At 41.9% G+C, this 14,631-nt stretch overlaps 1 protein-coding gene across 5 annotated transcripts; it reads left to right on the top strand.

Moving 5' to 3' along the window:
- The first annotated feature begins 510 nt into the window (after positions 1-510).
- Positions 511-14,056, top strand: oga (O-GlcNAcase). Of its 5 annotated transcripts, none has more exons than XM_035663041.1 (19): positions 511-1,071; positions 1,943-1,994; positions 2,111-2,208; positions 2,400-2,530; positions 2,652-2,823; positions 2,930-3,028; positions 3,142-3,426; positions 3,527-3,685; positions 3,891-3,994; positions 4,117-4,395; positions 4,491-4,694; positions 5,127-5,301; positions 6,884-6,937; positions 8,423-8,508; positions 9,579-9,683; positions 10,444-10,535; positions 10,652-10,844; positions 10,932-11,091; positions 11,593-14,056. In XM_035663041.1, exons 1-19 carry the CDS (start codon positions 906-908, stop codon positions 11,727-11,729), a joined length of 2,751 nt encoding a protein of 916 aa, XP_035518934.1. In that variant the 5' UTR covers positions 511-905; the 3' UTR covers positions 11,730-14,056. The 5 variants fall into 5 exon arrangements, with proteins under 5 accessions (XP_035518934.1, XP_035518931.1, XP_035518930.1 ...); XM_035663038.1 differs by having other exon boundaries at positions 3,804-3,994; positions 4,117-4,380; XM_035663037.1 differs by having other exon boundaries at positions 3,804-3,994.
- The last annotated feature ends 575 nt before the right edge of the window (positions 14,057-14,631 follow it).

Genomic DNA, 14,631 nt, shown 5'->3' with positions numbered 1-14,631 from the left:
ACACACACACACACACCCTCCCCTCTGAATGTGGTGTGTTGGAGCTCCGCTGCATTCCTAATATGGACTGGAATTTCAAGATGTTAGAAAGCTGTCGAGATGTTCAACACAACCGCGGAAAAGAGCGAGTCAATGAGAGATATCTGCGTTTTTTGCTGCAAGTTTAGGACTTCTGCGAGCATTTGTAAACTCCTTTATGACCCCTTGATTATTATTGCGCTCAATAACCACACACAAACTGTGCAGAGTATTTTTCCGTCATTGTTTTATAACTTTGGAGCGTAATTAAGACGTTTTGTACAAATGCAAACGCCGTCCTTTAACTTCGTAAATCAACTGTGTAATTGTGGACATTTAATGGTTTAAAAACAAGTTTTCCGTATATAATTTAAGCTGTGGGCAGATGTTTGGCGTTGCGCAGCAGAAGTGTCGCCTATCTCTTTGACACGGAAACATCTTGGCGGTGTTTTGTCACGCAGATCTAGTTTTGACTGGTTTAATCTAGTCCCGTGCGCATGCGCACTCGGTGTAAACAGGAAGAACCGAACGAAAAACGAGAGCAAATCTACCATAAAGAGAAGAACATGATCGGACAAATACGAACCGACGCCTTGTTTTTCCTTATATATTAATCAATACAAATGTCGTCCGGTAGCACCTGATAGTAATTTCGATTGCATATTGTAGAAGCAGTCGCTACATTTTCGACCACTTTGATAGACTCGGTAATACCGTCAGCTAGCTCACGTTAAGAAAGACAGCGACGATTTATTTCCTCCAGGTTTTTGCGAATTTTGTCTGCTGAGCTACATTTACAAGCAAAACACACACACACAAAAAAAAACCTCGCTGCACTCTCTGAATCTAGTGGCTTTTTTTTTTTAAATCGAGGGAAATCTCTTGCAATGGTTCAGAAGGATAAGACGCTGGAGACTCCTCCGGTGGACGGCGAGCAGAGCCCCAGCCCGGTCTCTGGAGAGGCTTGTGCCGAGGCCCTTGGCCCGGTGGAAGAGTCCGACATTGCAGTCGAACCGACCGGCCACAGGAAGTTCATAAGTGGGGTCGTGGAAGGTAATATTGAATATAGAGTAAAACCAAAAAAAAATGACTCACCTGTGATCTGTATACAGTCTTAAATAAGGCATCAAAATACCGCAGCAATCCTGCTACCAAGGGGCAAATGATTATTGTTACTGAGTTGGGAAGTCATTACTAGTGTCCAATTAGACAATCAGAAATCGATTCTCACTCATAGATTAGATTATATGTTACAAGATAATCGAATCAATAATGTAGGCAGATTATAAATAAACATTGTCACACGTCGTCCACGGACAGATGGGTTGGATTTAATTTGAAGAGTTATTAAAAGGTGATTAACAGTAATTTTGCAATGTTGATGTTGGATTAATAGTCATTTGTAAGCACATATACCATATCAATCACATCTGTATAAAGGCTGTATGTATATGTACATACAACTATCTATTTTTATTATATCTTGTGTTTTTTCTATTACATTTAGTGTTTAATGTGTTGCATCTGAAGCTGCTGTAGCAAGTGTGGGATCAATAAGGTCCATCTTATCTTACTGGCAGATTATGCCTACCATTGTATGCTATATTGGTTGTAATGTAGGGTGAAGATTTGCTTTGACCAGTGTCATATTATAAGTTGTTAAATTCTGTGTGGTTTTGTCTCTGATCAGACTATATAAAACATGATATGGGCGTCTAGTAAATCAACTACATTTGTACGATTCATAGGCAAAATGATTGATTGTCACGTACAGAAAAACTGTATACAAAAATAGCATGTCAGCCCAACCCACTCATGGGGGGGGGGGAATTGTTAGTTGCAGCAGTAAGTGTGCACAGGAAATGTAGTTGATTATCAGCACTGCAGACTGCATGGAAACTGAATGTATTGTTTGTGATTGCAGGCTTTTATGGTCGACCATGGACAATGGAGCAGAGGAAAGAGTTGTTCAGAAGGTACGGTGAACTATGTGACTTATTTAAGCAGGCATGGTAATTAAATACCATTAATAACATTATAGCTAGATAATTTGAGTTGCTATACTGACTTTGTGCGCCATTTAATTTCACAGGCAGCAGAAATGGGGACTGAATACATACCTTTATGCACCCAAAGATGACTACAAGCACAGAATGTTCTGGAGAGAGCTGTACTCAGTGGAGGAAGCAGGTGACTCTACAGAACAGATCATGGGATCGGCTGTCTCGGGGCGAGAAAAATGAATAATGCTTAGTTATCTAAGTTAAAAAGACAGTCTGCATATTCTAGTTTTAAACAAGTGGAAAAGAGCTTTCAGATAAGTTGTTATAAAAGCACAATAATTCATTTGGTAAGTAACCTTCCCCCCAACTATCTCCTAGAACAACTCATGACTTTAATCGGTGCTGCTAAGGACCATGGGATTGAGTTCATCTATGCCATTTCCCCTGGACTGGATATCACCTTCTCCAATCAGAAAGAGGTTTCTGCACTCAAGAGGAAACTTGACCAGGTATTGCAACATTTTGTGTGACAGTAGTTAGAAAAAATGTGCTCATACTGTCAGTATATATCTTCAAGTTCACAGAGTTCACAGATCTTACATTCATTTCCAACCTTTCTCTCCGCCTCAGGTTACTCACTTTGGCTGCAAGTCATTTGCCTTACTTTTTGACGATATTGACCACAACATGTGCCCTGCTGACAAAGAGGTGTTCAGCTCATTTGCACACGCTCAGGTATCCATTACCAATGAAATCTACCAGTACCTGGGAGAGCCCGAAACCTTCCTCTTCTGTCCCACAGGTACCTCAGTCATGTCTGAATCTTATGCACATTTCCCACAATTGTTTCATCTTTCATCATACTTGTGTATTAATTTTTTTGTTTGTTTTCTTGCCTTGAAATACAGAATACTGTGGAACATTCTGCTACCCAAATGTCACTCAGTCCCCCTACCTCCACACTGTAGGAGAGAAGCTACTGCCTGACATTGATGTGCTGTGGACAGGTTAACACAGTTTCCTGTCAACTGACCAACACCATCACCGACTGTTAAGCATGCAGTCATACATGAGAGTTGTAGATACAACAAATAATTAGGATTTGTTTTCTTTTCTCCAGGCCCCAAGGTGGTGTCCAAAGATATCACAGTGGAGTCTATTGAGGAGGTGTCAAAAATCCTAAGAAGAGCCCCGGTGATCTGGGACAACATTCACGCCAATGATTATGACCAAAAGAGGCTTTTCTTGGGTCCATACAAAGGCCGCTCCACAGAGCTCATCCCCAGGCTGAAGGGAGTCCTCACCAACCCTAACTGCGAGTTTGAGTCCAATTTTGTAGCGATCCACACTCTGGCCACCTGGTACAAGTCTAATATGAATGGGGTGCGCAAGGATGTGGTCATGAGTAAGTATGGTCCGAAGGTTTTGACGTGGGTACGCTGTGATCTCATGTGGTACCTTAATGCAGGTCATTCATTAATGCTTTTTTTTGGTGCCTTTTCCAGCCGATGGCGAGGACAGCACAGTGTCCATCCAGATCAAGTTGGAGAATGAGGGCAGTGATGAAGAACTGGAGACAGATATGCTCTACAGCCCACAGCTTGCTCTAAAACTGGCTCTCACAGAATGGCTGGGGGAATTTTGTGTTCCTCATCAATACAACAGTAAGAGCAGTCATATTATTATATCATATGTCTATGCTAAAGGATTTGCACTTTACACTAAAATTATCACTTTATAATTGAAGAACAAAATGCAGTGAGGCTCAACTCTGTCTTTCAGGCCGACAGGTGCCTCAGAGTGGTGCCAAAAGCACAGCCATCAACGTGTCATCCATGGCAGCTCCCTCTCTTTGCTCTTCCACAACAGTCACAACTGTGTTCCAGCAGCCCATCATGTCTCCAGCCATGCCACCGCTCTGTCTGGATCCACTCTCACACCCCATGGCAAAAATACCTCAGGAGGAAGAAGAGGTAAGGGTCATTCTTTGTGGTTTGGTACGATACTTAAAATGAACTTTATTTCTTAAGCATTTGATTATAGGAGGGCAGCATCTCTATGGTTCTACAAGTATTTTTATGTTACACATGTGCAGGTGGAGGTAGAGAAGAAGGATTCAGATGAGGAGCCCATGGAGATGGTGGTTGAGAAAATGGTGGATGAACCAGAGCCAGAAGTAGAGACTGACCCAGAGGAAAAGCACATTGGTCCTATCATGGCTGACAAGATGGCTGAGGACCTGAAGCCCATGGATACTGACAAGGAAAGTCTTGCAGAGTCAAAGTCCCCTGAAGAATCTATCCAGGAGGACTCTGGGAGCGACATCGCCCCTATGCAAACAGACGATCAGCTCAAACAGGTGGCGCAAACATTTGTGAGTTATCTTTTTCCCTCTATATTTGTAATGGAAGGCAAAAAACAAATTAGGATTCCCTACAAATTCACATTATTGCTGGTTTGTGTCCTCAGGATGTGTTTGTGCCTGGGCCCAATGAGAAGCCCCTGTTCACAGCAGAGCCCCTCACACTTGAGGACCTGAGCTTGCTGGCAGAGCTCTTCTACCTGCCTTATGAGCACGGAAACAAGGCCGTGCAGATGTTAAAGGAGTTCAACTGGCTAAGAGCCAACAGCAGCGTCGTCAGTGTCAACTGCAAGCGAAAGGAAACTGAAAAGGTGGGTTCATTCATTGAAATAAACACACAGGAGCGGAGAGAGAAAGGTCTATCTGAGAAAACGACTTCATTATTAACTGAACTTGCTTGTGATAAGTGTTGCTAAAAACAAAATGGTGGATGTGTACTACCCATACTGTCCATTGGGTGGTGTGGTTATGATAGGAGATGGAGTGCACTTGTACCACAGAGCATACACACAACACAGCCTCCCTTGTTAAAACCATCTGCCTTGTTGACATGTCTCAGAAAAGGGGTAAATAAAACAATTAATTATGTCAAAAGTCATGACTTATTGACTAAAACAGAACAATTCTTAATGTTACAAGTCAAACCTGTGCTTTCCATACTATGACCCAAAACCAAAATGGTTTAGTGCTGCCCTTTTTTCAACATCGTTTGTTCTTATTTCCAATCACTGTGTTGCCTGCAGGTCGCAGAATGGCAATCAAGGGCCGAGAAGTTTGAGGAGATGTGCTGCTCAGTCATCCACATGTTCACACGGCTGTCCAATTCAGCCAACCGCACCATCCTGTATGACCTCTACCCTTACATCTGGGACATCAAAAGCATCATTTCTATGGTCAAGTCTTTTGTCCAGTGGCTAGGTATGTATGAGTGGAACCACAAGGCGCTTACTCTTAGAGAGCAGTAGCGTAGCAATAGTCTGAGCGAGTCTTGTAGTCCTGACATTTGTTACTCTCAGAGACACATTTAAACACAATTCATTCAATTACCATTTAAATAAATAAATAAATAAATAATCAGATTATATAAAGAGAAAAACACTTAAGTGATTGCTGCATGGATTATGTTGTAGTCCAGTGCTGTGTAGTTAAATGAGGCAAATTTATAATTATTTTACACATCTTGCACAGTCTGCTTAACAGATGGTAGTATTACTGATCAAAGACTTATAGTAACATGGCTCGTAGAGATTTTGGCCACCGCCTGTATGCAGGATGAGACTCTTGAGCAGTGGCCCCAAATTTAACTGATGGCAGTTTATTATAGAGCAGCTTAGTACAGATCAGGCCAGATGCATCACCTCTCAATAGTTATGATTTGATTAATTGCTCGTGTTTCACACATGTTGATTGTTTTCTTTTTTCTTTTATTTTTTTCATCTGACTGAATGCCGCTTGCACTGCTAGCATCCTCCTTATTTATTCCATAACTAGCTACTCCATCTTGGTGATATCTAAACTGGGCCTCTGTGGCAAACGTCCCAGCAGGGTTACTGCTGCTTGCTGTGTATCCAGTAACATCACTGCTGCATTCCCACACAGACACACTTGCTTCCATCTCTCTGTCTGTGGGGATGGGAGCCAGGGGGAAGTCCCCATCCCCCCCCCCCTCCTCCATGCCCTAGCGCGCACGCGAGCTTGGAGAGCAAGTTGACTGACTGACTGTGGAAGGCCATTCTGGTGCATAAGCTGATCTATTTATATCTGAATTGACTGATTTTAACAAAAAAACGTATGAATATAACGTTTTGTGTTGTTGCCTCACTGAGTAGTCTCTAAAATGAGGTTGTTTGCAGATTTTAACCCTCTGAATCATTTACTCAATCTGTATCAGGGTGGATCCATCACCTTGAATAAGAGAGGATACTCTCTCTCCCCCACTTTCTTCCTCTCCCTTCACCTCCCACTTTCTTTCATTCTTTCAGATGGCGCACTGTGGTGCAGTTTGAGTGACATTCAGCCTCGTGATAACACCTCCATCTTTTTTTGGAGTGTTCTTTTTGAATAGTCTGAAGCACCAGCATGGCCTGTAGGTTACCCCCCCGTAACCCAGTTTCATTCGCAGGTTTCTGTCCTGTCCGGCTATATGGTAGAGCTGAGGATTCTAGCCCACAGTACACAGCAGGCAGCATACCCACACTGGCAAAACCACATCAAAAATCCACATTACTGGTTTAACGCACCAGGAAATGATTGCAACCACTCAAGCAAAATTGAGGAAGTCAAATGTCCCATAAATCTAGTTTGAATATTCTTCATAGTAACCTCAGTGCCTAACCGTTGGCTTCTGCTGTTGCTATTAGCAGGTTTTTACATCAGTCCCCATATTTTCCACTCAGTAGAAGCTGTGCAGCCGGCACTTAGTCACAACCTCCCTGGTTATTGTACTGAGAACACTTACTAATATCTATTTTCTACTGTTTTCTCCCTTCACTGTGTACAGATGGAAGAATCCACAGTACAAGTTTCTACTGCTATTGGATCGACAGTGGCCGATGTATGCACAGTGCTGCGTTGTCTCTTTTTTTTTTTTTTTGTTAATTTTTTTTAAACCGATTTATTTTTATTTATTTTTTCATAAACTAGATTTATAAATGTAAAAGATTGATTTTGGAGGAAAGGAAGCAGCCCTCCGGATGAAGTCACATTTTGCGCTGCGATTTAGCTATGAATCCAAAGTGTTAACTCCCAAATTTCTCTCTTTGGCAGCATCTCTCTAACTTGTTTTTTTGTTTCTGTCATTAGGCCTATAGAAATGGCTCAGACCAGCCTGATGCACCTACTCAAGGGAATTTACACTTGGTTTTGAAATTCAACCACAGCACATGATCCTCATCCTACTCAGGAATATTTGTGATGTGTAGTCACGAGCTCACATACACACCATGACCATGCAAGAACAGAGTTTCTGCATAACTGATTGTGTTAAGACAATGCAGTCTGAATAGATCATTCAGGTGGACGTAATCCACTAGGAGATCATTCCTTCGTCAGTTTTGGGGTTTTTAAATTTGGGTTAGCAAGTTCTGAGTTCCTCCCGTGGGTGCATCTGCATGCTGTGTTGTGTCAGTTCTTCAGAGGAATTGTTTTAGGTGTCAGGGTTCATATGTAAAGCAATGTTAAGTATCATTCCCGCGCGCTGCATTTGTCTGGTCACATGACAGGGCTTCTCGTCAACCAGGGTTAGACTTTGTTAGCAGCAACGCTACTGGGTACAGACCATATAAACCCTGTGTGCTTTAGATATATACTGCACTTTACCTGCGTTGTCCCTGCAGCGTACTTGCGGTCTGTCTGATTGTGGCTTTTAATATTAAGCTGAGAGGCACTTTAACTCAGGGAATGTGCATCCTACCTCTCCTTGTGTCTTCCTGGTTTGATGACTCATGCTCCCCAGTCATGTGACGAGGCAGATAAGATGAGAATGTGACTTCACACGGGGTGCTAAGATGAGTGGGGTGACGGCAGCTGAAGCTTACTTTTGCAGTCCATAGAGAGTATGGGGTTGTGGTTCTGATGGCCAGTATTTAATTACGAAGTCCGTCGGCTTAACTACACTTAAGTTCAGTTTTCGGAGAGCGTGCGTTCCACTGCGTGAAAGAACTTCTTTCTTAAGACTTGCGTACCATGTAATGTGGAGCAGTTTGCCATTGTCATATTGACGTGGAGAATTTAAGGTGCAGAGCTCACGAAACGTTTTTTGAATAATTTAAATCTTGGACCTGATTTGTTCTCGCACACATGTAAGCTTTAGTTGCTCGAGCCCCATTTTATCATAAAATATTTCCTCTGAATATAATTTATCTATTCCAAATTAGGTCCTTTTTTATGTTTTACTTATTAAAACAAAAATAATTTATTTAAATGGATTATGCTACTAGATAAATATGACCCCCTTCCTCCCCATCTCCCCACTCGCTTCATCTGTGTCAGAGAGCCCCATCCTGTGGTAACAATGTCCGCTTGGCTCTGCTCCTAACAGGGTGTCGTAGTCAGTCCTCAGCACAATTCCTTAGAGGAGACCAAGAGCCCTGGGCCTTTAGGGGAGGTCTAGCAGGAGAGTTCCAGGTATCTAATGCACTGAATTTACAGCAATCAAAAAAAAAAAAAAGAGTGTTGTTAGCAAAGAAGACAATGGTAATATATGCGTAGGTATGAAGGGCTTTGGTCTGTCGAAGGTGAGCTGATTGTAATGGGTCAGGCTTCATACCATCCGGGTTCCTTCCCCTTCACTTGTTCTCCAAAGACATTCATCTCCTTTTATTACTTTGGGATATTGTCAGACTGTGGGGTGGGAATGGGTGACCTGAAACCCATCCTGACAAAATAGCTTACAGCCAGAGTTTGGCATGGCATTTTCTGATTAATTTGAATTTCTTTCAGCAACTGCCCAAGGAGATGCTGCTTTTCCCTAGCGCACGCGGCGCAAGCGAGCATGGCTAGGTTTTATTTTCATGACATCTCATTTCTTTGCAGGAAAGCACAGCGCACAAATTACCAAGTCAACCCTTTGCAAGCGCACGCACAAGCATCGCAGCGCCCGCGAGAACGCAAGCATGTTTGCAATGGGAAAACTCCATGATCAAACACACCTGTCCAGCCAAAACTAGTATTTCCATCCTTGAAGAGTAGCAAAACTCATGATGGCAACTGATATTGAATGACTCAGTTTGCTCACATTTAATTTGCCACTTTGGTTTTTTTCCTGGAGTTCTCTCTGTCTCTCTGCGCCAGCATCATTATTTTTCTCAACAGGAGGGTCCTGCGCAGCGAAATATTGCGATGTCTTACAAAAGGGAAAGGAGCATCTCCTTCAGCCAGTAAAACCTTAGTCAGACCAAAATACCACCCTTGTTTTATTATATCTGAAAAGCAAATATGTGCTTGTTGTGCTATGTTCCTTAAGCAAAAATGAGAAAGATGTGATGTTTGCTCTTGTTGTCCACTGTCAGATCAATAAGGAATGTCCGATTTCTTTTTTTACAATAGTTGTTCTTCCAAAGCACTTTGCTCGGTTGTTATAGTTCCTTTTGGTTTGATAGTGGCTCAGCTGTAGCAAATGCACAGTGAGGCAGTCAGCCAAAGCAGCACACCACCCGGTCTCAGGCAACTGAACCTGTTTCTTTTGATACCCACAGAGATTGTTGCCAATAGAAGCGGCAAACGATCTTTTCTACCAACCTCCACCTTCAATGCCAACCTCCAAACTCTATTCCATACGGCCGTACTTTCCCAAAGATGAGGTAAGATGTTTATTTGTAGTCATGCCACTGTGCAACTAAAGTGCGTGCAACGCAGAACGCCTCCCTTTTTTATTTCCTTGCCCATTTTAACAGGTTAGAGCAGCCGCACCCCACATAAAATGTACGGTGCAAAGGATCTGTTCATACTAATACCAACATTATACCAGCGACATATACACGTTCAACTATAGTTTCACAGACAATTTTTGTTTTTTTACCTTAACAGTTTTTTTTTTGTTTCAGATTAAAAGCACTCTAGCATTTATGTGGACAGAATCCATTCATTTGTTGACAAGTCTTTTATTGTATTGTATTGTATTGTATTGTATTTATCAAAGCCAAACTCAGTGTAGAAAGATAGTGCTGGCAGCAGCTGAGTCGGAGCAGAAACGCTCTCTGTGTGGACACCACAGGCGTGCGAGGCAACTGTCACGTACTGCTCACGCGCGCTGTGTCCAGACCTTTTATTTTTACCAGAACTGACAAAAAGTATTTTGTCCCCAAGTACTAACACAGTAAATAAGCGTTACTAAAGCCTAAATGTTATAAATGTATGGTTGCAGAAATTCTATTGGCCATCTTGTATTCCCAGCAGAACTGGCCTAGTTTAAGCTGTGAATGCTCTGCGCTTAATATGCCACAATGTCATGCCCTCCTGTTCTGTACATCAGCAGATATATTGCATGGTGCTGAATCTAAAGGCAAAATTTCTTTAAGCTCAATTACAGCTGTTTCTTTCTTTCTGTTTGTCTGTTTGCAGGCTGCAGTTTATAAAATCTGTAAAGAAATGTACTGTGAAGGTCTTGAGGACATACCTTTCTCTGATGAGGATCCTGACCTCATAGGAGACAGGTAAAATATGGAGATCTATTTGTTTACAATCAGCCCAGACTAAAGCCTTGACTGCAGTTTTATTCCCTTGAGTGCAAATTAACATGGCTGACAAAATCCCTATTGTTTGCTTACAGGTTAGTAGGAGGTCTCCTATCACTGAGCTCTGAGTATGGGTTTGTGCTAGAGGATGATGAAGGGATCTGCGGTTATGCTCTCGGCACCGTGGATGTCAAGCCCTTCCTCAAGAAATGCAAGTTGAGTTGGATTCCCTTCATGCAAGAGAAATACAACAAACCTGACTGTCAGAAGGACCTCACAGAGGCTGAGGTAGGATCCTAATCCATCTTTCAGGTGGCATACGATTGTGCCTCCTAGTATTAAAATTCAATTCAGCATCTCTGTCTGTCCCTGTAGAAGATGATGCTGAGTTTCCACGAAGAGGATGAGGTTCTTCCAGACTCCTTCCTCTCCAACTTCCCCTCTCTCATCAAGGTTGACATTCACGCCAAGGTCACAGACCCAAGTGTGGCCAAAAGCATGATGGGATGTCTTCTATCTTCTCTTAAGGCCAACGGTAGGTGGAAGCCATCTTCAATTATGACAGCAGTGTTAATTGCTGCTACGTGTGCAAATTATTGCATTAGTCTTTATAGTAGAGATGGAGGGTGTTGGAATATTTAGTTGTAAGGTTTCTGTGTTGAGCTTTCATAAGATATAGTCTATCAGTATAATTGGAAAATGCTTCTAATTGAGATTAAGGCCTTATGTGTACACATTCTGTTTGTATCATCTAGTACTCTTGCCTTATTTAGCAAGTAACGTCTGAATTAAGGATCACAAATATAGCACCATGTCATCCAAACTACTAAAATTAACCTGGCGTTAGGCTTTAAGAACTAGAATCAATGCATCGACTGAAATAGTCTTCTTTCCCGTGACAGAGGATATAACCAGGTTATTATTGGTCAGGAACACATAAGATTAACACCATATTTGGCCATACTGATTTTCTAACTAATTATAGGGATGTTTGTTTCTTTACTGACTTAGTTGTCGTCTGTTTTTGTCTTTCCAGGGTCCCTTGGCGCGTTCTGTAAGGTTCGTCAGACTGATAAGAGAATGTTGGACTTCTATGGTAAACTGGGATGCTTTGAAGTAGCCAAAATGGAGGGCTTCCCCAAAGATGTCATCATTATGGGACGCAGCCTATGAAGAAACGTCCTGCTACAATAACAGACAGAGAGCGAGGGAGAGCAAGTCAGCGTGGCTTAAACATGTTTGCTACCTTCATGAGAAAAACTTCCATGATGATTTTATACTACATTACCATCTGGGCTAGCCCCGGGAAACCTCTTTTTAGGATTTGTGTACAGAAGCACAGCAGTTGCGCACACACACAGATTCCCCTGTGCTGCCCTTAGATGTTATGGCCCTGTTGGATTCAGCCGATCCGAAGCTAACAGGCGGAGGAATGATCTGTAGTCAGATGATTTAAGCCAACATGGAAGAGTGGCACTCCGGCATTGATTTATGGGGTGCCACTGCTCATATACCTCCAAGAGGCAGGAAGTAATAACTCCATAAGCCTTTTTCTGATTTAATCCAGTAGCCATTACATGGATATTGCCCACAAAGTGTCTGTATCCTAAATGGAGGCAGAGCTGTGAAAGGAGGGCGGCCTGTATCTCAGGTAGTGTCTTACTACCACTACGTCCCGCTTTCCCAGCTTTAACATAGAGAAATAACACAGCTGTCGACATAAGTAGGACACCTTTGTACAGGATGTGAGGTGCTATTTGAGAGTTTGCCTTTCATCATCACATCATGGTATTTCCAATTGCTCCACAGTAGACTTCGAGAAAGAGGCCTTTTAAAGTGGTATGCTTCTAACAAAAAGTGATGAGAAAAGCAAGTCTGAGAAAATTGTAGCTTTGGGGGGTTTAATGAAACCCTTTAATAAAGGATTGTCACAGACCATCAAGGAAAAGTATTTGTTGAGACTGTTAAAGACTCAACCAGGAGGTCCCCTGAATTTCCGTTCAAGTAGTCGTAGACATTCGGAAAGCAAAAGAAGAGCTTCCACACGTTTACAAACATGGTTCTCAGCCTATTTCGTTTCAGCGCTTCGCTTGTGGCCATTTTTTCCTTTTTTAGAGCTGAGTTGTTTTTTGCCCCCCCCCCCCCCTCCCTTAAGCTATTGCCTTTTGGTTCATTGCCTTTGGATTTTAGGTTGATATTTCAGACCCCAGTGTCTTGTGTGTAAAGGTTTTTCTCACACACGTGTCAGATACAGCCCGAGAAAGGTCATTTTGGACATCGGCCTTATTGCTCGGATTCCAGAGAAGTAGTCTGACATTGACAGTCACATGTCTTATTTTTGCCCAACCAGATCACAGACTCCAGCACAAATCCCTCAGTAAACCTAAGCTGACTGACAGGGATATGTCTGTCACAGAGAGCTCAGACCATCTCATTAAGTTATGTAAAATGATACGTTTACAAACGTTTGTCTGGCACACATTTGTTAAAATGAATATGAGTATATGAGGCCTATGAAGAAAAGACCCTCCCGCTGTCATAAAGATGCTCAGTTTTTTTCTTAACCACTAATTCCAAACCTGACTTGTAAAGCAGGTAATCTGGGCGAAGTTCATCTTTTTGCTTGTCATTGTTAATATATTTTTTTTTTTACTTGCTTGCATCTGTAATTTCTTCAACCCTCCCTGCATTGTTTAAACATTGTATACTCTCAAATGAATGTCTTCTCAGTTGAGCCTTGGTGAACGCTCTCACTATCACAGAGGCTGTTAAATCCTGTCACCAAAGTGACTCCCACACTGAAGCTGTGGGGGCTTGGAGCAGAAATTCCTAGGCCTTTCCTATCTGTCCATTGAATGTTTTATATTCTGACTCATTTCCCATTTTTGTTTTTGTAAATGTATATACTTAAAAAAAAAAGCACTTGGACAATAGATAGGAGTGTTCTGTTGGTTACACGAGGATCATCAGTTGCTCTTCAGTAGCTGCCTGCCAATGTGATGTTTTGATACTGTGTACATTCATAATGTGCATGAGGTGTATTGGATTTGCTGTGGCGGTCAGTATAATAGCCTCATCTCATGCTACATAGAGGAAGAAGCATGCCACTCACCTCTTTGAGCATAATACTGTAGTTGGTAGACAGTCTGTAAACACTGTCAATCATAAAGTGTTTATTATTTTGTATATCTTTGGCTGTGCTTTCTGTTGCCCTTCAAGAAGAAGAAAATGCTGGCCTTGTTACAACGCCCTGTCCTGTACAGCCTTCCTACCTGGCCGTGTTTCAACAAGGTGTGAGACTCACCAACAGACCTGCTGGTCGTCTTCTGAAATGACAGCAGAATTTCCGCGCTTGTTTTAAATGGTTCATTTTGCAGTTTGTCGACGTCCAAGCGTTTGTCCTCTGCCAACCGGGTTTGATAGAAATGGGCTTTGACTGAGAGAAAGGGCTTACAATTGTACATTTCGATTATCTGAGTTTAGGGTTTTGGGGGGNNTTGGGGGGGGGGGGGTCATAACAGTGACAGTTTACCATGTAAAATTTGTATGTAAGATACATAAGATGAAAAACTAATAAACCATAATAAGTTACTTTGTTTTGCTTTGTGTCCTTTGTGTTGCACAGATGTTTCTGTGAGCCTGTCTGGACCTAAATGTCTGTCCAATCTACTGGATGTTTTTAATCTGTCTGCCCTGAAATAAACGTTTCTGTTTTTAAACAAATAAAATGAAGGTTATACTTGTACACACGAATATTGTCTCCATTATTAAACACACCCGGGTCCGCGCTGTGATCGTGGGTTTATGGTGTGTTATGGTGTGGTAATAAACTTTTACAAGCTACAATTTGTAGTGTAATCTGCATTTCCAGGTTGTATTATTCCTAAAAACAATGCCTTGAATTATAGAAAATCATATTCAAACAAACACATGTAATTGTGTGTAATATACACCTGCTTCTTGTTTGTAGAAGGTTCTTGGGCATATTATTTATAAATGCAGGTAATTGTTGCTAAATTTCAACTTTTTTGTGTTAAAATAATAACTAGAAAAACATTTAAAATAGTTTAAAGCA

This window comes from Morone saxatilis, unplaced genomic scaffold (genome assembly GCF_004916995.1).
Source record: "Morone saxatilis isolate NCDOM2014 unplaced genomic scaffold, NCSU_SB_2.0 Contig19, whole genome shotgun sequence".
NCBI lineage: Eukaryota > Metazoa > Chordata > Actinopteri > Moronidae > Morone > Morone saxatilis.
Note: the sequence above shows the minus strand (reverse complement) of the source record. Positions and strands in the feature narration are given on the sequence as shown.

What these genes read in the sequence shown, in the direction of transcription:
- oga (XM_035663037.1), top strand. Translation starts at nt 906, where the DNA reads ATGGTTCAGAAGGATAAGACGCTGGAGACTCCTCCGGTGGACGGCGAG. An exon ending in CATAAGTGGGGTCGTGGAAG is followed by an intron (nt 1,072 to 1,942) that starts GTAATATTGAAT and finishes TTGTGATTGCAG; the next exon opens with GCTTTTATGGTCGACCATGG. An exon ending in GCGCAAGGATGTGGTCATGA is followed by an intron (nt 3,427 to 3,526) that starts GTAAGTATGGTC and finishes TGCCTTTTCCAG; the next exon opens with CCGATGGCGAGGACAGCACA.